Source organism: Thermobia domestica, chromosome 16 (assembly GCF_964235325.1).
Source record: "Thermobia domestica chromosome 16, izTheDome1.hap1.1, whole genome shotgun sequence".
In the NCBI taxonomy this organism is placed as follows: Eukaryota; Metazoa; Arthropoda; class Insecta; order Zygentoma; family Lepismatidae; genus Thermobia; species Thermobia domestica.
In genome coordinates, this window is record NC_137469.1 from 37,947,807 (window position 1) to 37,972,557 (window position 24,751).

The 24,751-nt window shown below is 35.2% G+C and overlaps 1 protein-coding gene across 5 annotated transcripts in view; it reads left to right on the plus strand.

Moving 5' to 3' along the window:
- Positions 1–276: 276 nt before the first annotated feature.
- tous (testes of unusual size) overlaps positions 277–24,751 on the plus strand; it is a 92,607-nt gene continuing 68,132 nt past the window's right edge. Inside the window, exons 1-6 of one of the 5 annotated variants that reach the window (XM_081742346.1) lie at positions 277–594; positions 7,969–8,204; positions 14,676–14,943; positions 18,747–19,012; positions 22,012–22,336; positions 23,770–23,971. In XM_081742346.1, the coding sequence (XP_081598472.1) occupies positions 8,005–8,204; positions 14,676–14,943; positions 18,747–19,012; positions 22,012–22,336; positions 23,770–23,971 (1,261 nt within the window). In that variant the 5' untranslated portion in view covers positions 277–594; positions 7,969–8,004. Of the gene's footprint in view, positions 595–742; positions 871–7,968; positions 8,205–14,675; positions 14,944–18,746; positions 19,013–22,011; positions 22,337–23,769; positions 23,972–24,751 lie in introns of those variants that run through there. The other 4 variants (XM_081742343.1, XM_081742345.1, XM_081742347.1 and 1 more) reach the window with 4 other exon arrangements.

The window sequence follows — 24,751 nt, forward strand, 5'->3', positions numbered from 1 at the left end:
ATACGTCAAAACGACTCTGCATAAGGCGGATAATGTTTAACGTACAGTGGTTCCTGGATTAATCATGGCCAGATTTTACATGGTTTAAGATAGGGAGAAACTCAGTGCGCTCCAAAGGTTAATTAGTTGCTCCTACCTGTCCTCTGGGAAACGAAGCGAGTTTCAATGAGACCGGGCAAGTGCGCAATACAGATACGCAGTAGATCTGTACCGTATCTGTTGGGTTGCTCATCGGACACCAAGCTGTATCACCAAACGAAAGAAAGAGAGAAAAAATAGAGAAGGCTACCTGAAAGTTATTTAAATACTGTAAAAATAAGTTCACTTGTATGAGTTTGGTGAACATATTGATAATCAAAGTTAATTTCAATGCATTTATCATTAAACCTTTCCACTCTCTAAATATTAACAAACATTCCCGTGAAAATGGCAACAGAGAACAAATGACAGTTGTCGCTTGGCAACGATTGTTTATGTTTGGGTGAAGTACGAAATGCAGACCGCGTAAATGATTGAAACATGATTTGCTGACGTATTTATTTTAACATGTTCCCTTTTTATATTTGGATTGTTTTTAGTATATAACAGAGTCTGGTAAGTAAAGATATCTTATGGAACTGGAAGATTTTCCAGATTTTCTCTGTACGTACTCCTGTACTGTAGATTTTTTTTTTTCTTCGGTCAAGCATCTAGATCTGAGAAAACATGAATTGCGATAGTATAGTATTATAAGCACTTCTGAGTGCGCATGAAGATGAATTGTAAGGTACATTGTAAATGATCCACGAGGAATATTAAAGCCATGGAAAGCAAGAGCAAAGTTACTGTTTGGACGCCGAATGTTCGAGGGCAGTAAATATTGTACCTTTCGTAAGCGTACCCAGTTTGTGATTCAAACTTTGATGGATTTGAAAGTAATCTTTTTTTTAGCCTATGTTAAAGACTAAAGATTTATTTTCGAAAAAAATGATAAAATGCTTATTTTTGTTAATATTATGTTAGTTTAGGTTCAGTCAGGGATAATTGCTTGCATATTTGTATTCATATTCCCTTATGTGCGCTTCCCGTAACGAGTTAATTTCTAAACTTGGTAATCTGTTTCTTGCAAAATTTTGAAAATTTACCGGCAAGAAATGGCTCATATGCTCGTTTGTGTGCTTGATAATACGCACGAGAGCGGAAATCGTATTTATTTTTCTGGCATTACTCGAGCAGACGGTTCTATCAAATTTCGATACATTTCGGCATTTATTCCGAAGTTGGGCGTCCGCTTTCGCCACGTTTTTTCGCTCTTTTCTCCTTTCCACATTTTCTGAAATTTGTTATTACGTTCATTAATTCGTGTTCTTCACAAACTTTTAAAAGATTTTGCTAGTTATCAACGTATTACTTCACAAATGTTAAAACTGTTAGATCATTGCCCTTGTACATTCGCCATGTTGATAACATAAATGCTCGTTACTTTCCCACAATGCAACTATTTGGTTACCTTGCGCCAAGTAGTTCCCTCCGCTCGGCGTATAGTCCCATGTTCATAACCGCTTATATATAACAAATAAACAGATTTTTCGAGACCCTTATATATTATCAAGCACACAAACGATCAAATTATCCATATCTTTCCTGTAAATTTTAAAAAAATTGCAGGAAACGGACGCCCAACTTTGGAATTTAACCCTACATTTCTTACATTTTCAGGTTAGGTTGGAGCTTTGTATTTATTTTAGTAGAGCATGTATTAAATGAGGAGCTCCAATATTTTTTACAGATTGACTGCAGGACGGATCATATAATAAAGTTCGGACGTATAGTATAAAAAATACAATGCATAAAACACGATCCAGCTTGTGGTAGGGGGCCACTAAAAGCACGAATGCTATCTAACCGAGTCAGGGAAGGAGCGCAGCAGGGATCCCGAGCGGAGCAAGGGGGTGCGTCCATAGAGAGAAGGGGCGTCGGCGACGGGGGTATACTCATAAACGAGGATAGTGGAAGAGCACATTTAAACATACAATACTTTCACTGTCGTTCAAAATTCATTTCAATATGCTGTGCATTGACAGTAATTACTTATATTCACACTCTAAAACCGAGAAGTATATCTGAGTCAGACCGCAAGCACAACAGGGAGAGGGAGAAGCAGGAGTGAGTCTGTAGTGAGCAGGCGCATAAATCAGTATAATGGAAACATTTCACATAGCGTAAAAACATGCCTTACATGATATAAAGCATTTGCACACTTTCATCATTGTTTCCTTATGAAATACTACGTTGCAAAGATCATACACCTTGAATTTCATATTTTTACCCGCACAATCCCAGTTTAGTTAAATACACTTGGATTCATGATATATTCATTACTTTCATCAGGAATTTCCTTCTTAACTACTTTAGAAACAGTTTAAAGAGTTGCATTACTGTTTGCAGATTCACTTTTGGGGGACTTACCCATTATGATGATTTATGCTATAAAAACTCTAGTACAAAAAAACACTAACTAACTTGTATTAGGGGGCTACTGAAGACGAGGAATGAACTTTGCCCGCTCCTGTTGGTATCCTTACGTAGGTACGAGAAATTACACTCGATTAATTTTAACGAAATTGGTCCAAACTTTCCTAGCAGTAGACTAACCCTACCCTATTCTACTCTACTATACCCTTTTAGAGCAGTCCTATTTATCGAGCGCAGCTGGAGCATATGTTGTAAAGTTTACTGAAAGTGAGAATTCTGATTAACTGAGTTAGAGCATGAACACAGCACGGGTTCCGCGCGGGGATGCGTCCGTAGGGGGCAGACTCGTCAGTAATGGCGAATATACGGTTAAATGAGGACAATGGAAGAAAACTGCATATGACATACAAATATATGCCTTGCGTGTGGCACAGCTTTGCGGCACATCTATGATCAGTGCGTACATCCCTTCATCTATCACTTGACTTCATCGTGGATTTCTTATGGAGTATGCATTCGTATTTCTACCTTATTATGCATGTGAGAGGTGAGATCTGATATATTTCGAGTACTTATACATTGGTCTTTCAAAATAACATAATTCTTCCGTAAATTTCACAAATCTATGTTTATTTAAACTAGAACAGCACATTTCTACCTTATAATGCATGTTTCAGACAAGATTATTTTATTACTTACAGGGATGAATTCAGGGGGTAGCCCGGGGGAAATCTCTCTTCCGAAGAAAATTCATCCCCCCGGAGAAACTCAAAATTTCAATCACAAAATGTAGAAATTACTTCACCCAAACTCTCCTCCCCCGAGGAGTTCATATTCCCCCCCCCCCGGGTGAAAATGTCTGGTGTCCCGAAATAAGATAACATTACTTTCGTAAATTTTACAAATCTGCGCATCCCTAAAATAAGACTAGTACACCAAAATAACTTGTTAGATTTCTTCTGGAGTATTTCAATATTACCCAAAAACAGTTCCAATCTGTAATCAAAACATTCATAATCCACACTCTTAAATTTATATAATACAACTTTGTACTGATTTTGTTGAGACCATGTGATAATTAGGGTTCTCTTAGGAGGATAGGGCGATCACATTTAGATAATAAATGGTGGAATCGGCAGCCCGGCATAATTTGACAATTCCTCTAGGTATAATTATAGTCATTGTTGAGTCAGTGAAGAAGTCTCTACCTTTTCAAATAACCAGATTTTTATTTATTTGACCTTATTACAATTTTAATTGTTACAGTTAAATTTTTTAACATTTAACAAAAATTTTTATTAAGGGCAACAATCACTTGAATATCGTATTTTTTATGACTGAATTTTATTCAAAAAATAAAACTGTAAGAAGTCCATACAAGAAGTGTGTTTAAAATGGCCATTTGTGATTATACTATGTAACTACGGGTTAGAAACATTGCACTTACTTATTTATATTTTTTAAGGGCCAATTTGTGTCCCGTTTCCATTTCTCTCGTGACTTCGAACGACTTTCTGAAAAAGGGGACCAGTCATTAAAAACGGGATGACTGGTCACTCTATTTTAGGATGAGCTTTGCATGCAAATTAAACGTTGTTGAGTAAGAAAAGGAAGTTACTAAGAAGTGGAATTTCCTCGGTTCGCTTCTCATAAACATTAGTAATGCCATTTCATTGAGCGACACGAAAGTGAATCTACTTGATATCGCTTTAGTTTAGAAAAACTTCGATCGCAAAAGCGGCTCAATAGCAGAGCGGTCATCTCGAATTTGAGAGGTTCCTATTTAGATTTTAAAATTAAATAAAAAGATGAACTCTATAAATTAACCTCTCAGATTAACCCCTTTTAGGTAAAAGAAGACAGAAGACCAGTGAAAGTGAATGATTTTGAAAGCCTTGGTGGAAAGAAAATGTAGGATGACACGAGGGAAACCTGATGGAACTCACGAACACGATGTTGTCTACCGCAAACTTACATATCCTTGTATTGTGCAAACCTTGTAGCTCGTCTTAGTAACTACAAAGGAGATTCTTACGAATTTAGTTGACTAACCACTCCTAGGACTTACAACTATATTAGGATCAATCACCTAGAATTCCAAATAAGACCAAGAATTCAAAAAGAAAGAAAGTATATTCGAGCACAGTACCTTATCTACCGGTTATGATTCTTGAGCTGTACCTATAACTCGACAAGTTTCAAACCAAGATGCGCAGATCGCTGCGGAGCACTTCGTATTCCGCCTTCCTCCCCACTACTCTTCCATCCACTGGTCTGGCTTTGAAAATTCCAGTGATACTAACTCAGCAAACTTATGTTACAACAAATATCACCTGCTAAAATGTTTAAAGTCCGAATCTTACTTTTTTTTTTTTTTTTTTTTTAAGTAGGTAAGCAACCTCGTGGTAGAGGTCTGCACGAGCTCGGGCCTAGGGCCGGGCCCGGGCCGTAAATTTTTAAATAAACAATAATATTTCTCTGGACCTTTTCGGGCATAATACAACATTTTCTGGAGAACTTTTAATGCACACCTAAATTTGTAACTTGAGACGCCCACACTTAAAATCACTGTGCAATTGAGAGAAAAGCTGTGTAATAGAGAAGAAAAAAGCTAAAAGTAACAAATAAATATGCTTAGCTTGTCTGAGTGAAAATACTGCTTCTTACACTGAATTAAAGGAACAAGAGCATTGGGAACAACGTGTCTTGTTTTTTTCTTCAAGACAATGTCAGTTTATATTATATGAGCATTTATATAATGACTTTTTTTAAAAGAGAATTCATAGTTAACTAAATGTACAGGATAACCTTTATTTCCTTGTTGTCTCTGAATCATAAAAGCTTTTAAACTGCAAAATTAAACATTTAATTGTTGCAAATAAAAAATGCAATTTTGCCTTAATTGTTAAGTTTTTGTAATTCAGGCTCATTTCGGGCTCATTTGATTATCATATGGGGTCTGGCCTAAATGCTAAAACATATTTCTAACTCGGGTCGGGCGTCATATTATTAATTCATGGGTCGGGCCTGTGCAGACTACCTCATGGATACACTGTAAGCAGTGACGCTTTCCGACGGGGCGATCCCTTCACGCCTTCTGAAAGGAAAATTTCTCTTTTCGTTATTATTTTTTCATTGGTACGAACTGGCACAGTCAATATACAGCTTTTACACTCAAATGTCGTAGAAAATCCTCAGACCATTCCGCTCCCTGCAGATTGCAACACTGCAAAACATCATCGTCGCGGAGAAGGGAGTGGGGAAATGTAGGATTAGGTGCGCAACAGCTAGGCTGCAGCGTTCTGTTTACAAACTTTTTTACTTATAGTGTCTCGACAGATATTCTAGTTCTGCTAAGTGCCTTGGGCTATGCCCAGACAAATGGACAATGGTTGACTTTCTTCGGTGTTTCTTTGGAATCGACTTTTCAATTCTGACAGAATACGAACTGGCAATAGCTAGAGGCAACGACATGATGTTATAGACTGCCTCGGAAAACTTGAGTTTTCTTTACATCTAAATCTCGGCTCTCTCTCCTGTCTCGATAAAGTGGCTGGTAGTCCTTGTAGGCACCTCTGCAGCCTCAGAGTTATAAGAGACTATGCCCCCTACTCGAATCCCCCTCCCCTTCTAGGAAAAAAATGAAAACGAAATCTTTGAGTTTTACGTCCCACGCTTATGCCGGTTAGGCTAAAGGAGACGGAGATGAGTGAAATGGTGGAATGAAGAAAGTGGGAGGAAACGGGAGAACCCCGAGAAAACCCACGAGCACGGTGTTTGTCCACCACAAAGTTCACTTGGCGGGGGCTGGGATCGAACCCGGGACCCCAAGCACCAGAGGTGAACGCTCTACCACTGAGCCACCGCGCCCCCCTCCCCTTCTAGGACCATGTTGCTAAAATGTTAAAAAAAAACCTATTACAGTTCGATATATACTATTGTTATCAGACATTCTTAACTCTTTCTAATACAATAGCAACTACGAATTATTCCTAAAGTATTACCACTGTCTGAGTTGACTACTAAAAGAATTGTTGGTTGTAATGAGTTTGGAGTATAATATTCATTCTAAAATTTTCTGTTGAGACTATTTTAATTTTGTCTATCGGTTTCAGATTTTATACTTAAAGAAAGATAAAAACTAACTATATATAATGAAAGTCATCTCTTTATCGCTGAAAAAAAATTCAGTCAGGATGATGGACTGAATATATATAACTTAATTAATGTAACAAAGTCAGGAGGTGATTTCTGACACCGAGATATGTAAAAAGAGATCCTATAAATATATAGCATATTCAGTTTTAGCGAGGGCCGAAAGCGTGGGAATACTAAATTCAAATGATAGATACCGAGATGCAGAGGGACACAATTGTACGTTCGTCGGGCATGTCACAGGATATGTTCAAAGTGTCCGCCATGGTCAGCAGTGCATGCATGACAGTGCCAGATCATGGATTGGCGGACCCGTCCAAGATAACTGCGTCATGATGAACAGTTGCGTGGACATTATGAATATGCTATTCCAAGTCATTTACATCGTTGACAGGAATAACATATACCACATTTTTAATGTGTGTCCACAAAAATTCAGTAGATGCAAGTCCGGAGACCGGACAGGCCAGTTTACTAAACCGTCACGCCCGGCCCAACGTCTTGGGAAGTTGTTGTTCAACCACCGGTAGATATTCACGCTGAAGTGCGTGTGAACCTCATCATGCGTGTAAAGCACATTGCGGCAAATCGCTAGGGAAATATTTTCCAGTAATTCGGGTAGTATATCCTGCAGGAAGGTCAAATATTGTTTTCCATTACGTCTTCGATACCATATCTGGGCCGATCAGTTAATCATGGACAATACCATACCAGTATGCATTGAGTCCAAACTGTTGTTAATGGTGAGTGACAATCTACCATGGGGATATGCATATGTTCATTGTGTGTGTGTGTGTGTGTTACGCATGTTGATACCATCCCTTCTAAACGTGGCCCCGTGATTTAAGACTACTGATGCCTGAAACAGTATAATGGTAGTGGGCTGTTGCATGAACCACTGGCAGAATTTGAGAATAAATTATTTGTAAAATCACCCCTAAAACTATACTAACTTTACAGGAAAGTCGGGATTTTGGGGGTTCGGACACTCAGCACCCAATCCCTGTACCCAATCCCTGCATACATTCCAGATCATATTATACAAATTCAAAATTCTTCTATGTTATCTCCAATAGCGAAAGTAGTTTTCCCTGATATTTCAATTCTAGAGTTATATGTATATGAGAAGGCTGTGATACATAACAAAATACTAATTGTACTTAAATTGGCAATACAGACTTAGTATTAGTAGTCTTTGAAGAATGAAAATATATAAGTACTTATTTAAAAGAACGGGATGGTTTCATTCTTTTTAGAAATAATTTTACTTGAAAACATGTATTTTGCTAATTATTTATTGATATTTTGCAGAATAAATGTGTGTAATTAGTTGTTCATTGCTTTCGTCTTTTCTTTCAGTTGTTGTCCTACAGTAATTGATAACGGTGAACCAAAATGTCGACTACGGATATACAGCCTCGTTTCCTGTATGGGCTGAGGACGGATATCAAGAACAGTGCCGCCTATATTACTGATCAAACTATTCTCTACCCTGTTGGATCAGTTATGGCTTTACACAATATCGGACAGAAACATCAATATTTCATTCGTATGCAAAACAAAACAGTTAATATTATTACTGTTAGTTCCAACAGGTAGTAACAACTTCTTACTGTAACTGTTTCTAACTAAAGTCAACATTTTCATTCCTAACTTGTCTTGTACTATAAATGCGTATGGTTAATCCGACTAGTCCACTTTTCAGAATCTTACTAAATAAGTCTTAAGCATAAGTTTTGCAAATTAACACCTTTGCTACGGCAGTGTAAAACTGAGTTTGGATCTCAGTACTATACGAGTCACCGTGTGTCTTGGTGAAGGTTTGTCTGTCAATGTTAAAAATCTGTACAAACGAAAATACTACAAACAAACAGAGATAATAAAATGCATCAAACGGCACAGCACAGAAATGAAATATCGCACGAGCCACCGGTGACTCGTAACGCAGCGATCGTGTTACGGCCCAGCACCTAAGTATTACCCCCCACCCATTTTTTTTTTCATAGGGTTATTTTCAAGTGTCAATAACTCAGTCTCTAATTAGTGTAGATACATGAATAAATAATATGATGCACAGTACATTCAAACATTCATAACATGTATGCTCGTTGAAGAAAACCATAATCTCAAAAGGGGACGTGAATTGAAAAATTTTCCTTTTTTTTAACGAATATATTGAATAGCTGTCGCTAAGTATGCACACAACGATAACATAATTGACCAAAAGTGATTATTACGAAATTCGTATATTATTTTAATTTCATCATCGTCGTTGGAACAACACTTCGTGTATTATAGTCCCTTTCTCTAAAAAAAAAAAAAAAAAAAAAAAAAAATGCGAGTTGGTGTATTTACGAAAGGGAGTCCGAAAATAAATTTCCCCAGGCGAATGTGGACAGAGGTGGGGATGCAATACCAAAAATAGTATGTGACATTAAAAATCAGACGTACCTTTATTTTGCCACCTAAGTACTACATATATTGAGACATTCGTCATACCGGTCTATAAGCTTCAGGAAAAATTGAAGGTTCTGCATACGAAAGAAGCGTCGAACAGCTTCTGTGACTTCAGCAATGCTGCCGCCGCCGAGAGTCTTCTTTAAAGCCGGTAACAGATGAAGGTCACAGGGTGCTAGATCAGAACTGTATGGGTAATAGAGAAGGCGCTCCCACCCAAGAGTTGCAATATGGTTTTGCGTTGTCATCGCTGAGTGTGGTCTCTCATTGTCATGCAACAACAGAACTCCAGGCGGTTATGGATTTCTGCTCCCGATATGCCATATATCCATTCATAGCGGACAACCGCTCGCACTTCCTCCTTTGACCACGACGTCACAGCGCGCCTTCTCTACATAGCTACCAGGTTTAGACTGATTGACTTGTCTCCGCTTTGCGTAGGCGCTGCTACGGCGCCATCTTCAGTATCGCTGGCGAACGATACCTACTTGCATCTGGATGATTTGCGTTCACTCGCTGTCTTCTTTCTCCCATTGCTGTTCGTTTTCTTGGGGAAAACAAGAGGAGAATCTTATTTTCGGACTCTTCCTCGTAAAATAAAATCTTAGTTCAATGAGAAAAAGTGGAAAGGCTATTTATCTTTTAGGAAGGAAATCTTAGTTATTTACAGAAGTCAGTAGCTTATTCTCTAATCGGTCCTTTGGACTAAAAATCACAAAAGCAGTAAGAAACATGTGTTAACTAGTAAATAACACTAAGAATATAGACTTCCAAAGAGAAATATGAATAATATTAATAAAGCCCTATTAATGCATTTAGACTAAAATAACTGTATATAAGATAAAAATTGTTTTAACCTTTTTGTATTCCTAGTAGATTGAAATAATTTGTGATATAATACTTTTAGCGAGTATTCATTTTCAAGGATCTAATGGTTTAAATCGTATTATGCAGTAAGATCTTTACATAGTTTGTGCTTTCAACATCAGTGAAAAATTATTCGATTTATACACAAAGTAACTTATTTTTACGAAGAAAGTTAGTTCGTATCGAGGGCCTTGCCTAAACGTTGATATATGCATTGAATTGGTATATTAGCTCCCTTCACTGATCTAGTGGCTAGTGCTTGTGCCTTTTGTGTACGTGTCCCAGGTTCGACTTTCAGTGAAAGAGCACAAAAATTTAATTTCTCAATCATTCATTTTCATTAATTATCCGTCTCCTTTAGCCTAAAGGGCATAAATGTGGGACGTTAAACTAAAAAGTTTCCTTGCATTTCATTTAAATTAGTATATAAAGGTTAACATAAAATTCAAACCACGTGCCAGTACCAAGAATCAAATTTGTGTCTATCAAGTCAAAGACGAAAATGTGTAGTGTTAGCACGATGGAGCTTAATAAATGTCTAATGAATATAATACACTGATAAAAGGCAGTTATACTTCCAATCTGATACACCACGTTGCTCACTTTATATCAGACTTAATTTAGATCGACATTTCGATATTATCCGAAAATGAAGAGTGCTCGCAATTGACACTGACATATCGTTTCGTATTTCTAAGATTCTGAGTAGAAATATAAGTAAATTTTTCCAATTGCTCATAGATGCTATAAAATGTTTATTGAATAACTGAAATGAAAATCTTGCCTTGCGTCCTGTGAATTAGAAATTCATTCAGACTACTTTGGTATTCGGTGATATCTTTTTCAATGACTTCTGCATAAAAGTTGTTATGTGTTCTTCCTACTCGTTGAAAAGAAAAATCACATTTGAATCTATTGAAGATGTATAAATGAATTTAAAGATATAGAATCTTTGTAGAAAATGAAAGTTGGTTTGAGAATTGCTTTTCTATCAACTTTGTAACGTATTCTTTCAAGAGGCCGAGTCCAACACAGTTCTAAGAACTGAAGATTTCATTTATTTTTCTCTCTTAAGTATTCTTTATGTCACCAATTTAACAGTATACAGAAGTCACTGAAAAAGGTATCAGGGAATACCGAAACAGTTTGAATTCACCGTATGCAAGGTAATATTTTATGTACTTGAGATATTGCAATGTTTTTATTAATAATTTCATAATATGGTCCAGATTTTGTTGACCTAGAATTTACTGAAAAATGATTCTTAAAATAACAATAAAATTCTATATAATTGACTTCAAACTTAGTCAAGAATGATCTTCAGATTCCGTATATTTTAAAGGTATATTTATTCTGGGAATCATTACCTACTTTTTTTTTTTTTTTTTTTTTTTTTTTTTTTTTTTTTTTTTTTTTTTAAGTAAGTAAGAAGTATCACGTTTGATCATTAAAAAGTGTTCTGATTGTTGGCAGTACATTTATTAATATTGCCTTCGTTATGCTGCTTGTTAACGTGTACCTGGTGTAGTATTTATGTATTCATACATTGGTAGATTTCAGTGAACATTTTATTCATTTTAAAGCAAAAACCTAGTTTGCAATTCATACAATGATGTTCAAATGAGGTGCTATAACGGAAATGAATCATTACGCAGTTCGAAATGCTCTTTTCTTCTCATATGGATATTTAGTTCCATTAGCATCTAAATCTAAAAAGGTTATAAGTAGTGATACTGAGAGTATATCAGGGGGCTTCTTCTTGATTCGAATGCGATTGCGAATTTTTCAACACATATAAATGAATTGGAGTGCCTTCAGTTGATCTGAACTGCAAATTGATAAGACCGACGAAAAGTCACTAATGCGAATGATCCCAACATACTGGGATTCGTGCGAATAAAGCGTCCTCTGCAGTCGAAGCGAAGCAGTTTTCAGCGCGGGAAATGCTTATAAAAGCAGTGTGAAAAGACAAGAATAATACAAACAAGATTTTGCACTTTATTATTCTGTTTAATCAAAATATGTGAGTGTGAATACAACACTGTTCATACTAGTGAAGACAGTTCTTCTTTGAAGATCGAAACTATTATTACACATACGTACTTAACGGTACGTGACGTTTCGGCGCGAAGTCATTTGGGCGCCAGACGTTTGGGCGCGAGTTAAATTAAAAAGTCATTATGTTAGGCGCTGAGTACTAAGTTCGAATCAAGATATCACAAGGTGTCTACTGTAGTGGAAGTCCTTGAATTATACTGGATTTTGTTTTACATACTAGAAATACTGGAATTTCAAAATTCTAAAAACTGAATTAACAATTAAATTTTGTAAATTTAAGTTTCAACAAAAGTTAAGTGTACTTTTTATTTGATAACTTTTCAAGCCAAAGGTAAGTAGACCAGACTAGATATGATTGACTGCATTACGTACATAGTGAGCCTATTCTATTAAAAAACTTAAAGCAGGCCTTCTACTGTAGTTATGCAATAAGTGTGAATGTCAAACACATTTCTAGTGGCTAAATGACCAATATATGTACACTTAACTATTATTTTTCACTTTAAAATCGTTCTTTTTTTTCCTTTCGCCACTTTCTTTAATGCAGATTAAATGCTTACAATGGGACGAAAAAATGTGTGTTAAGTTTTGATTTTTGTATTGGAATGTTAATTTAAAAAAAGTGATACTAGAAATACGGCATACAGCAGTTCCTAAACTCAATGTCTTAGACACCCTGTATGCGAAATATGTTTTAGACACCCTGCGTGCGAAATATCTTTCCCTCAACTCGATTAGGATTTAGGATTTTTAGATTTCTGGGCTCTCGGCATCTAAGGCCATTTAGCCCGTCACGTTTGAGGGAGCACACTATCCGGGGAAAGGGAAGGAAGAAAGGATTGGGGAAGGGAGGAAGCGGCCTGGACGTATAAATTAGGTATTACCCCGGCATTTGCCTGGTGTGAATGAGGAAAACCTCATTCAGGGTTGCTGGCCTAAAAGAGCGTGTTACTCTTTTTCGACGGAGTGCCTCCACCGGGAATCGAACCCGGGACCGCTCGCACCGAAGGCGAGAGTGTTAGCGATTACGCTACGCGGGGCCACTTTCCTCAACTCGAGTGCACGGAAATCTTTTATTGGTAGTTCTTTATTGGTCTTAAGGAAGAGAAGAGTTTAGCAAACGTAGTACGAAAGAAAACAAATTTTAATATTCATAAATGTGTAATTATTAACTTTTTTTAAAAAACACAAAAATTAAATCAATATGTTTTAATTAACATTAAGAAAATTATTAACAGTTCGTCTGATTCCTTCATTTCCTAGCTTTCTTATATAATACAAAAATTAGATCAACATTAGATCAGAAGTACAAGAATCGTGAACAAGCGAAAAATCAATCCATGACGAGGTTAGGCAACAAATGCCACAAACACATTAAACTATTTAATTTAGACTATTTAAACTATTTAATAAAATAGATAGATAAATGAGGTGAGATAAAGATAGAAGTGTAGGAAATGTGTATATCTTGATTCGCGCTTAGTTTTCAGTGCCTAGCTTACTTTATATGTCGCAAATTGTAATTTTTACTATGTACCTCGCGCCCAAACTGCAGCGCCGAAACGTCCGCGCCCAAATGGTGGCGCCCAAACGTCCTGTCCCGCGTGCTTAATCATTCTTCTTGTTAAAACAGGGTGTCTATCGGTCACGAAAAAGTCCGGTCATGAAAGTCACGAAAAAGTCACGAAATTTAGCTTTTGGGTCACGATTTTTTTTAACTGTACAAATGTAAGTACAGATTGGAAAATTTCGTTCTATAAAACATCAAAATTCACCACCAAAAATGTCTGTGGTCTGCTTTATACGCTACCAAATCGCAAGCAAAGTACGTTTCTATCGCATGGATGAAAATTCGGCCTAATTCGCACCCAAATTTACTCTTCAAAATGTTAGGAAATTTTATGATTTGGTGAAGAGAAGGTCACGAAATTTCATTTTGGAATTTTAGTAGACACCCTGTAAAAGACCTACATTTTATTTAGGTTTTCATATTATGTTATATTAATTATTAAAGTCATTCAGACATATTATAGTGCAAAATAAATTAATAAAGTGGACAGTGGCGTCTTCACGACTCTCTAGGGGAAACTAAATCGCAACAAGGGAATAATATTATATTTATCAGCAGCAAACTTAAATTTATTCAGACATGGTGGAGCTGCATGGCAAGAAATGGAAATTACCTTTTTTTTTCATTATGGTATTACGAATCTTTCAAAAATGTAATATACGAATTTTCACTCGTAAAATTTAAACTGAATGTTTAAAAGATCTACGTTGATGTAATTCGCATTCACAAATATTCTCATGCAGTAGAGGCAGTTGAGTTCGCAGTTTGTATTAACAGTCACATTCGTATTCGCTTCCATTGGATGTGCAGCCTTAGGACATCCTCGTTGTTAAATTGTTAGTTAGCGCTCCCGTCTTTAATAGAGAAACTTGGCTTAAAATCTCCATAGAAACTCACGTGTTTCGGTTCTCACGTTAAATAAAAATCTCCTTATATGCTCTCGATATTTAACAATAATATTAAACCCGAATCTATAATATAAAAGTTTCATTGAGTAGAATATAAGCAAGTTGTACCTCTCTTAGTCCTAGCATTACTATATGAATATTATTTGTGTTTAAGATTGTATATCATTGTATGTTATACATTACTGTGTATACTTCTGTTTTTAAAGGAAATTGGTGGCAGTTGCAGAAAAAGGTGACAGGGCAACATTTTCAATTTATGACTTGACAACTGCGAGGCGTCGAAGGGGCGGAATGGCTCCTCATGATATCACAGCCGGCGAGTTTGTGTGCATTTCTTTCTCCTACGATAATAAATATCTGTTTGCAGTTACTGGTGACCCAGATTGGATGCTTATTGTCTACAATCTGGAGAATGGCAAAATAGCTAGTACAACAAAAGCCACGAGTCCAGTTCAAACAATTCCTGTCACTCAGGTTTGTATTATTATTATTATTATTATTATTATTATTATTATTATTATTATTATTATTATTATTAGGTTAGGTATAAGTTTGTGGTTAGGCATAAGGGTAATCTTTCAGACGTATATAACATATACTCCGGTGTTCCGCAAGGATCAAATCTCGGACTACTTGTATTCCTTATGTTTAACTGAATGATATAACTGAAAATTTGGATTGTAAATGTTTGATGTATGCAGATGACCTCAAAATCTACAAAACTATTGTAAATTTGGATGATTGTTTAGTGCTCCAAAATAATATTAATAAAATACTACTGTGGTCTCAAAACAATGTACTACCTTTAAATTGTGACAAAATCTTTTCAATGAATATTACGAATAAAACAAATCCAATTTTTTTTCACTTATAACATAAAAGATACTCCAATTAAAATTGTAGATACTATTACAGATTTAGGTATTGTTTTTGACAGCAAATTGCTTGTCAAACAACATCTTGAGAATATAACTTCCAAAGCGAGAAGGAATCTTGGAATTCTTAAATGGATATCCAAAGATTTTAAGTCTGTTAAAACATGCCTTAGTTGTTGTTGTTGATTTCAGTTTAGCGTCCCTTTCAGCAGCGAGGCTATATGAGACGTGGACCTACTGATTAACGTGGAATCCGAACCACATGAGCTCCCGCCGGGAATCGAACCCGGGTCTCCCACGCCAAAAACATGCCTTAGTGTTATGAAGGTATGTCGTTGGATGAAGTTAGGATGTCCTTAAGAATGTTAAGGTTGTCTGAAAGAAGGATTATTTTGGATCTTGAAATGTTACATTCAATTCTTCACGGTAATTTGAATCTGTTATCAATAATAACTCTGCATACAACCAGTTACTATAAAAGAAATCCGAAAATATTTAAACCTATTCAGTTTCTCAGTGATGTTCCTTTGTATAAAACTTTATCAGTAGCCAATGATTTTGCCAGTGTTATTGACATTTTTGATCATAATTTTAGTAATATACAAAGACAGTTATATAATCATTTCATTATCAACTGAGTATTATTTTCTTTTATATAACAGCATGTTTATTTTATGCATGATTTTTTTCCTTTTCTGTGCATGTATCATTTGTATTTTATAATGTATTATGTTTATTTTTGTTATTTGCATGTTATTTCTATGAAAATTGTAAGTGGGCAGTTCTGTCTGTAATTTCCAGTATGCAATGAACATTATTATTATTATTATTATTATTATTATTATTATTATTATTATTATTATTATTATTATTATTATTAATTATTATTATTATTACGATGTTATAAGCTTTTAAAGGGGGAAAATGTTCAAAATCTCATCAAGCTGAACAAAATTATATTGGCGAACTGAAATCCTCATACATAGTTTTCGAGATAGTCTAGATTTTTTTTTAACCTAAAACTTGATGCTATTCGATAACCACGCCATCTATTAAGGTGAAACTGCTACTGAGGTATATTCTTATCAAGCGTCCCATTATGATACTACCAAGACTACAGCACACAACAATTGTTAAAGAGATGTAATTAAAACTTACAATTAACTCTTGAACTTTAATTTTTACTTTGGACCGACGATAGGAGAGAAGGTATAACAGAGTTCCCACATTCTGGAAAATCAGGGAAACTATACATTTTGCTTATAATGTCATGGAAAGTCAGGGAACGTAAATGTGCAAGATAATTTATGAAGTGTATTTTTTTTTTTTCTTGAAAACTGTCACAGCAGAGTGTGAACCATTTTAAACGAAATTCCAGAGTCTTGAGTCATTTGTTTGTTTCCTGTACTCAAAACTTCTATCTTTCTTAAGAGACCCCATCACTGCGAAATTAAAATACCGCTAATTTTACAGTAATTATGTGATATCTTCAAATAGATGAAAGATAATCGAAAAGTGAAACAACACCTCCCTAGGCAATATTATTTTACGTGAGATACCGTTATCACGACTCACTTACCTGCTTTCGATTTCCAGCCAATTAGAAAATCGGCATTTATTTTCGCGTTTCGAAATAACTGCAAACGGAAAGCTACTAGGTGACTCGTGATTACGGTATTTCATGCAAAGTAACATTGTCTAGGGAGGTCTTGTTCCACTTTTTGGTTATCTTTTATCCATTTGAAGATACCACATAATTACTGTAAAATTAGCGGTATTTTAATTTCGCAGTGATCGAATGAATCATTGTGTCAAACAAAGCATTATTAAACTTGCTGACAGTACTGTGAATATTCTTAAATTGGATTTGACTGCAAATGAAAATTTACTAGAAATAAGAAAGGTGGATGGTTTTAAAATAGAAAAGCTACTGAAAGAACTGAAAGCATCAGATAAAGATAAACTAACTTTCAGGCTTAATTGTCTGTTCGTCCTGACGCCACGCCGTTCGACGTATCTGGATCAAATTTTAAACTTAAAGTTTTGATAAGATTCCCCTGGGGAGGGATCGAATTTTCTTCCTACCACCCCACCCGAAAGAAAGGGTAGTTTACTGAAGGGTGAAAGTAACTAGTTGAGATTTTTGATGGACCCCGATGGATTGGACAGTAATCTGGATCATTTTAGACTTTTTATTTTTCACCCTTTCTAACTTCTATTCCAATAAGAACTGAATTAGGACTTGAACAGTATCTGAAGTGTGACTATACATTTTAGCGACCCGAAAAACTATGGTTTTAACATTAATATCGTTTGTCTTCAATTTTTTTTTATATCATCCCTTCCTACCCTCTTGGAGTGCTAATTGGGAATGAACGTGAACTTAAACGGCATCGGAAGTGTCACGTTTCATTCCAGCGTTCACCAAAACGAAGGATTAAACAATAATATCGTCGTTGTTTATCATTTTTACACGTTTCCTTTTTTCACATCCCTTAAGGAAGCTAGGAGATTTTACCCATACTGGGAGCTGAGCGTCTACTTTATCTTTATTCACTTTGTATTTCGATTTGAAGAAACATATATCACAACAAAGATATCTGTAATCCATAAAAGAATCTCGTTTTCATCAAATTTTTCATCCCCTGCAAAAGGTAACAGAGTAGTTACCGAAATATAGGATAAAATAGAAATCATAAAAAAACATACAAGTAATTAATTTACTTTATTTTATTATATACATAAATATGCAAGCATGTAAGTAAAAATAAATACTTTATCATTTTATTATTTTGATTTCTTCGTTTTCTGTTATGATTATTAGTATTAGTATTTCTATGGTGTTTTGTCATCAAATACATGCCTTCACATATTTTACAATATTCATCCTTCTAATAGAATTGTCAAATTCTTAATACAGTGGACTATCGGGTCACGAACTTAATCCGTTGTGTAGCGCTGTTCGCAAACCGAAATTACTTTTTGCATTGAAATAAATGTAAGTAAAATTAATCCGTTCTAGGCACAGAAATATGGTGTTCATTTTTTTACGTTTTTTTAAAATGAAAATAACATTATTTTTAATTAGTGGTAACGAGGGCTGAAAATAACACATGAAATCCAAAAAAAGAAACAAAAGGTAGAATTTTTGAGCAGAGCACTGACAGATAATATTTAAAGCAAATGTGCGAAAGCACTGCTGAGCATGTGGCATTTTGGGTACAGATTTGTGTGTTCGTTCATATCCCAAAATATCGTTTGTGAGCCGAGGGAAAAATTGTTCACAGAACTTGTTAGTGAACCGATTTGTTTGGGAAGAAAGGAGTTCGTGAACCTGAGTCCTTTGTAATGTTCACTTTCTGCAAATGTATGTAATACATGGGTTTGTTTTTGTTTCATAAGGTTGCCTGCAATGTTATTGACGTAAATCTTGTGTGCATCATTGGACCAGGTTTATTAAGACTACTACGCCTGACAGAAGGTCAGTGGAAGCAGTTTGGGTACCAGAAAGGCGATATTTATCCAATAGTTTCTGCGCTTTGGCTTACAGTAGACCGAGTAATGTTAGGAACGGCCGATGGCAAGCTTCTTATTGTAGAGCAAGGAGAGTACAGAGGTTCGCATAAGCCACCAGAGAGTCCAGTTATAAGTGCCAAATTCAAAGAAGAGTAAGTATGTATTTTTTATATATAAGTTTCCAAATTTTTAATAAATCGAGATGTCTTACTTTTGGATTTTTTATTTACTAGGTGAAATGTCCATTCTTTGCGTGGGAAAAAAAATTTTATGAAAAACATGATGTATTTGAGATGTATTTGAGACCCGTCCTCCCTCTTAGGATGCGTACATGAATCGAAATGAAATTATAAAAACCCAGCCCGACCCAAGTTCTATGTACAACAATCCATTTCCAATGGCGGAGCCGTTATTCTTTGTCAAAAATTAAGCCCCTCGTCAATCAAAATGTAATGATTAAACATCAGAGATGTAGTAGCTACGGGGGCCAAATAGGAGCTCTACCCGTCCAGACGCTATCGTGCCCTCCAAATTGGGTTCGTCTATTATGCGTTTGTTTGTAAATGTAAATGAAATGAAATATTTTATTTTAACGTCCCACTGATATGCTCTTTAGGCTAAAAGAGATGAATGATTAATGAAAGTGCATGATTGTGAAATTACTTCTATGTGATTTCCCACCGGAAATCGAACCCGGGTCTCACGCGCTAGCCATTAGACAGCGGAGAGGGCTTATGAGCTTATTAAACTTATTTAATACTTAGATACATTTAAATCACATTAATACGTTAAAATAAATAAATAGTTTATCCATACATTAATTATCAATTTGCTTACTCTTATTTGCTTAACTGGATTACACAGTTACTATACTGTAGTACTATAACAATTAATATCTTTTAAAGCATTTATACCTATATAAACACAAAGTCAAACAACAATTTTCTTTGTTTATATATAGTTTATTGGTACATTCTCAGAACCTGTGATTCTAACTTCGTGCACTGTCAAGCTCGTGCTTCAGTAAAGTGGCGTACTAAAAATGTAATAATAATTTTTAGTTTAACGTCGTATGATTATGCACGAGCATATGAGGGAAACGGTGACAATGAGATGAATGATAATGGTGGAATGATTATGAAAGTGGGACGAAACGGGAGAACCCCTAGAAAATTTGGAATGAGTCTACTTCACATTCCAAAGTGTATTCATTGCAGTTTTTATTTAACCCGAAAACTAATTGATTTTAAGAAATATGAGTAACTTTAATCGTAACATGGTTAAAAAAAAAAAAAAAAAAAAAGAAAGAAAGAAAAAGAAAAAGAAAAAGAAAAGAAATGGAAATGGAAATTAAAAGCTCCAGAGGTTAAGATCAGTTTACTGTAGTTTTTATGATGAAACAAGCTCTATCAATGAAAATCAATCGAGTAACTTTTCTTCGGTAATGTAAATTTTAATTTCAGTTTTTGTAAAGTGAGATTAATTTCAGTTTTTAAACATTTAAATAGGCCTTGTGAAGTATTCTTTTTTTTTCTTTAAAAAGATTTTTTACAATCTTATTTAATGTATAAATTACTTCATACTTCCAAAGTTTTTTTAATATAAAAAAATGAACAGAAAGAGTAACAAACGAAGATCTTTTAAAACGGATAGGAGAGAAGAGGACGCTTCTAGCCACCATCCTTCGTAGAAAAGCTAATTGGATTGGGCATATCTTGTGAAGAAATTGTCTTCTTCATACCGCCATACAAGGAAAGATGGAAGGAAAGCGAGGAATAGGAAGAAGAAGAACACAACTGATCGATGATTTGGAAAAAGAAGAAAATATTGGGAGTTGAAAGAGAAAGTTGAAAATCGAGAAATATGGAAGAAACATTTCCAGGCCCAAATTGAAAATTAAGAAGAAAAGAAGAAAAAAACCTCATTAGTTCCAGGACCTACTAAGAGCCAGAATACTTATTAATAATTGAATGTCATACGATAATGTGATGATATTCGACACCACTATAAATAATTCTTAGCATATACTATAAAAGATACTGTTTAGTATATAATACTTTTAATTAACCATTGGAAGATATTATGTATTGAAATGAACGATGTTCATCACATTATTAATATTTTAATGATTTCAATAGTTTAATGGATAATGTTGAATATATTATTTAGCGAATAATTAATGATCATACATAATTGTAATAGGAAGTTATGATTATTATCCATTCTTAATATTAGATGAAATGAATGTTACTCTGACTTTTGAACATTGGTTTCTGTATTATAGATTTATTTAAATTTTTAAGAAGAATTTTAGGAAAAAAAAAAAAAAAAAGATCAAAATATTGCGATTTTGGCCACTAATTAGTTTTTGGATCAGGGGCCACAAATTTTTTGAACAGCCCCTAAATCGAGTTTTTATATTTTTTACAGTATAAGTACATCATACTGAGTTAACTGATAGTTTGGGTTCTGCTACACTGTATGTAGTTCTCCAGGTATAAGGCCTACAAGAAATTTTTTGATTGAAATATATTGGATCAGGGGCCACAAAATTTTTGAACGGCCCGCAAATCGAGTTTTCGTATTTTCTACGGAATAAACACATCATACTGAGTTAAGTGATAGTTTGGGTTTTTCTACGCTGTATGTAGTTCTCCATATATTAAGCCTACAAAAACATTTTTGATTGAAATATATTGGATCTTTTGGGCCAATTGAATCAAGGGCCACAAAATGTTTGAATGGCCCCTAAATCGAGTTTTTGTACTTTCTACGGAATAAGCACATCATACTGAGTTAACTGATAGTTTAGGTTCGGCTACACTATATGTGTAAGGCCTACAAGAAAATTTTTGTTTAAATATATTGAATCTTTTGATTCAAAAAATAAACTTTTTGAAATTACTGCAATAAATACAGTGCAAATTTTGGACCAACCTTATGTTGCTAAATTCTTCAGTTTGCATTTAAAACGTTAAAGCTATTTTAAAATTCAAAATGTGTGTGATAAGTACATTACATTAAGCTAAAGTAGTAATATATATATGAGTGTACAAGCTTGCCTTAATTTTTTAATGTGTAAGTTTGTGCAGAATATATTTCAATATACGTTATTTGTTTTGTACCTGCTTATAATGTTACCTAATTCCAGGACACAAATAGGTGGACCTTCAGAGATTCAAATTACTACAACTGACGAAAAGAACGGAATTGATATTCTTGTATATTTCCCAAAAGGGTTTGCTTTTACATATGGACCGGATCAAGTTTATATATATGAAGGGTTAGATGCTATGACATACAGAAGAAGAAAAATAGTGAAGCTTCCCACTTTTGAATTTTCTTCCACGCTAGAATCATCAGACCCGTTACATATTATATCACTATCTGTAAATCTGGCTCAAGATATGATACTTGTTACAACCAGTCGAAGTCAAATTTATTCTGGCAACATTGTGTCTACAGATCTAGAACAGGTAAAATTACAGGCTAATCTTTTTATAATGTGTGTTTATTCTATGTTTCGTCGACTGATTTGACAACTCTATTAAACATGAAGTAAGTTAGAAGAAATGGTGATAACACTCTTTTTCACTAACCATTTAAAGCACAGATTAGCTTCAGGAAATAGTAATTACATCCTTGCACTGTCCACTAATCACTTTGCAATGAAATGGATCCTAGGCTAGTTCATTAATGTTTACTAGACTAAATACAAGGTGTCCAAGATCCAATACAACCCGAAGTTTATAGTGCGTCCAGTAAGAGAACGTCCCTGACAGCTCGCAGTGACATTGCCACTACTCGCGTGTCAAGGTTTTTTTTCGGTGTAACTGTAATGGCAACTTAATTAATGGTATAAGAAAGAATAATCGTGGTTGGTAACACTGGTATCAAAGTAGGGGCTGCAATGTCGCACCGCATGTGGTAAGAAACGTCAGAGACCATCTCTTGTTGGCCGTGCTATAGGATAGTAGAACTTAAACCTTAAAGATACACAAATAATGGTTATACGAAAATGAAACCTTGTTCATGCGTATATTTTTAAACTAGGAAGCAACGATTGAAGTACACTAGGAACCACACAGTGTTGCTAGATGTAACTGAAGTGGTGTTTTTTATTTTTTTTTTATTACACCTATAATATCGCGAAAATTACCTCTCATACCATAAAGGGTAAGTTACTTTTGGGAGTAAGCTTTCTTCGGACAAAGTTTTTGATAACTGTTTATAATTTTATTTATATTTCAAAAAAAGGGGCGCGGTAGCTCAATGGTAGAGCGTTCACCTCCAGTGCTTGGGGCCCTTGGTTCGATCTCAGTTCGCGCCGTGTGGACTTTGTAGTGGACAAACACCGTGCTCGTGGGTTTTCTCGGGGTTCTCCCGTTTCCTCCTACTTCATTTTACCATTTCATTCATTTCTTATCATCACTGTCTCCTTTAGCCTAACCGGCATAACCACGAGACGTAAAACTAAAGATTTCATTTCATTTATATTTCAAAAATAAATATTTCAGTAATAACTGCAGCACTACGTGTTGTACGAGTAATTTAAGAAGCAATATAGTTTAGTCCAGTGGCCCTTACTTTTATCAGCTTACGTTATATCCTGGGTTATATTTTTGAGTGAAGCAATGAGACTGAAGTATTGAAATTAATTCTTATTATTTTGAAGAAAACCACTTACGAATTGAGATCCTTCTTTAACCTTTATTTTCTGACTTTTCCACATTTTGATGATGAGACGTTACCTCACGGAAAGCTTAAATTTAAGAAATATACTTCATAAAACAGATAAGATCAGTGCAATAATATGTACATCAAAATTCTAGTAAGTTAAATATCACTTTAAATACGGAACATTTGTAAGTGAACTTAGTTTAGTTTAAGTTCTTGTTTGATATTCCAGACAACTGAAGGAACTTTTGAATTGGTAGGTGAACCTTTACATCATGGTGCAGTAACTGGTTTAGATGTTTGTGCATGGAAACCGATATACGTGACATGTGGAGAAGACAAGACATTAAGAATATGGAACTATGAAACCTTATCTCAGATCTTCTGCAGAGAATTTCAAGAAGATGTATGTAGTGTAGCGTTACATCCTACTGGTGAGTACTGCAGTTTTTCTTGTGAAGTACAAAATTTTGTGTGTAAGAAGCAGTCTAATTAACTTCTGATTTTAACTAATTTGGTTATAGTTTAAGTTCAGTGGTTTAAGTTCAATGTCACATTGTTGTTTTAACTAATACAAAAGTATGTAAACAGAAAAATATTTGTAAGTTTGTCCCAATCGGTTATCTTCCGTAATTTAACCTTGTTCTAGTAAATTGTTGTTTTGCTTATCCAAACATATACAGCTTATACAGAAGGTCAATTCACCTAAGGTGGCCAATTTTACAGAGCTGTTGACGAGCATGGCGTAGGAAAAGAAGCCAGTAGTCAGTAGCCCTTGAATCCAGTAGTGAGTCTCGTACAGCACTGGGTGGAAGTTGTAGTGAACAGCTATTATGTCTGTTAAAGTGACACCTTATTGGGTAGGGTACATATGTGCGCTTTCCGATGTACAATTCAGTGCGTCAGTGATTGTGAAAATGTGTGCGGCAAGGGGCAACAATATCAGCAGACGTACAGTAGCAAGGGTAAGCCAGCGCTGTAAAAGCACCGGCTCTAAATATGATCAAGTCGTGAGAGTGAAAAGGAAACGAGCATGTCCAGCCAGGACACCACGCGTTCTGAGAAGCATCAGGCTATCAGTTGTGAAGGAGAACCCACCCACTCAAAGCAACCTTGCCAGGACAATTTAGGACTGAAGAAACGTTATAAGGCGATGGGGTATAAGTTATCACCAAGCCACACTCAAGAGAGATTCACGAACGTAATAAAATTGT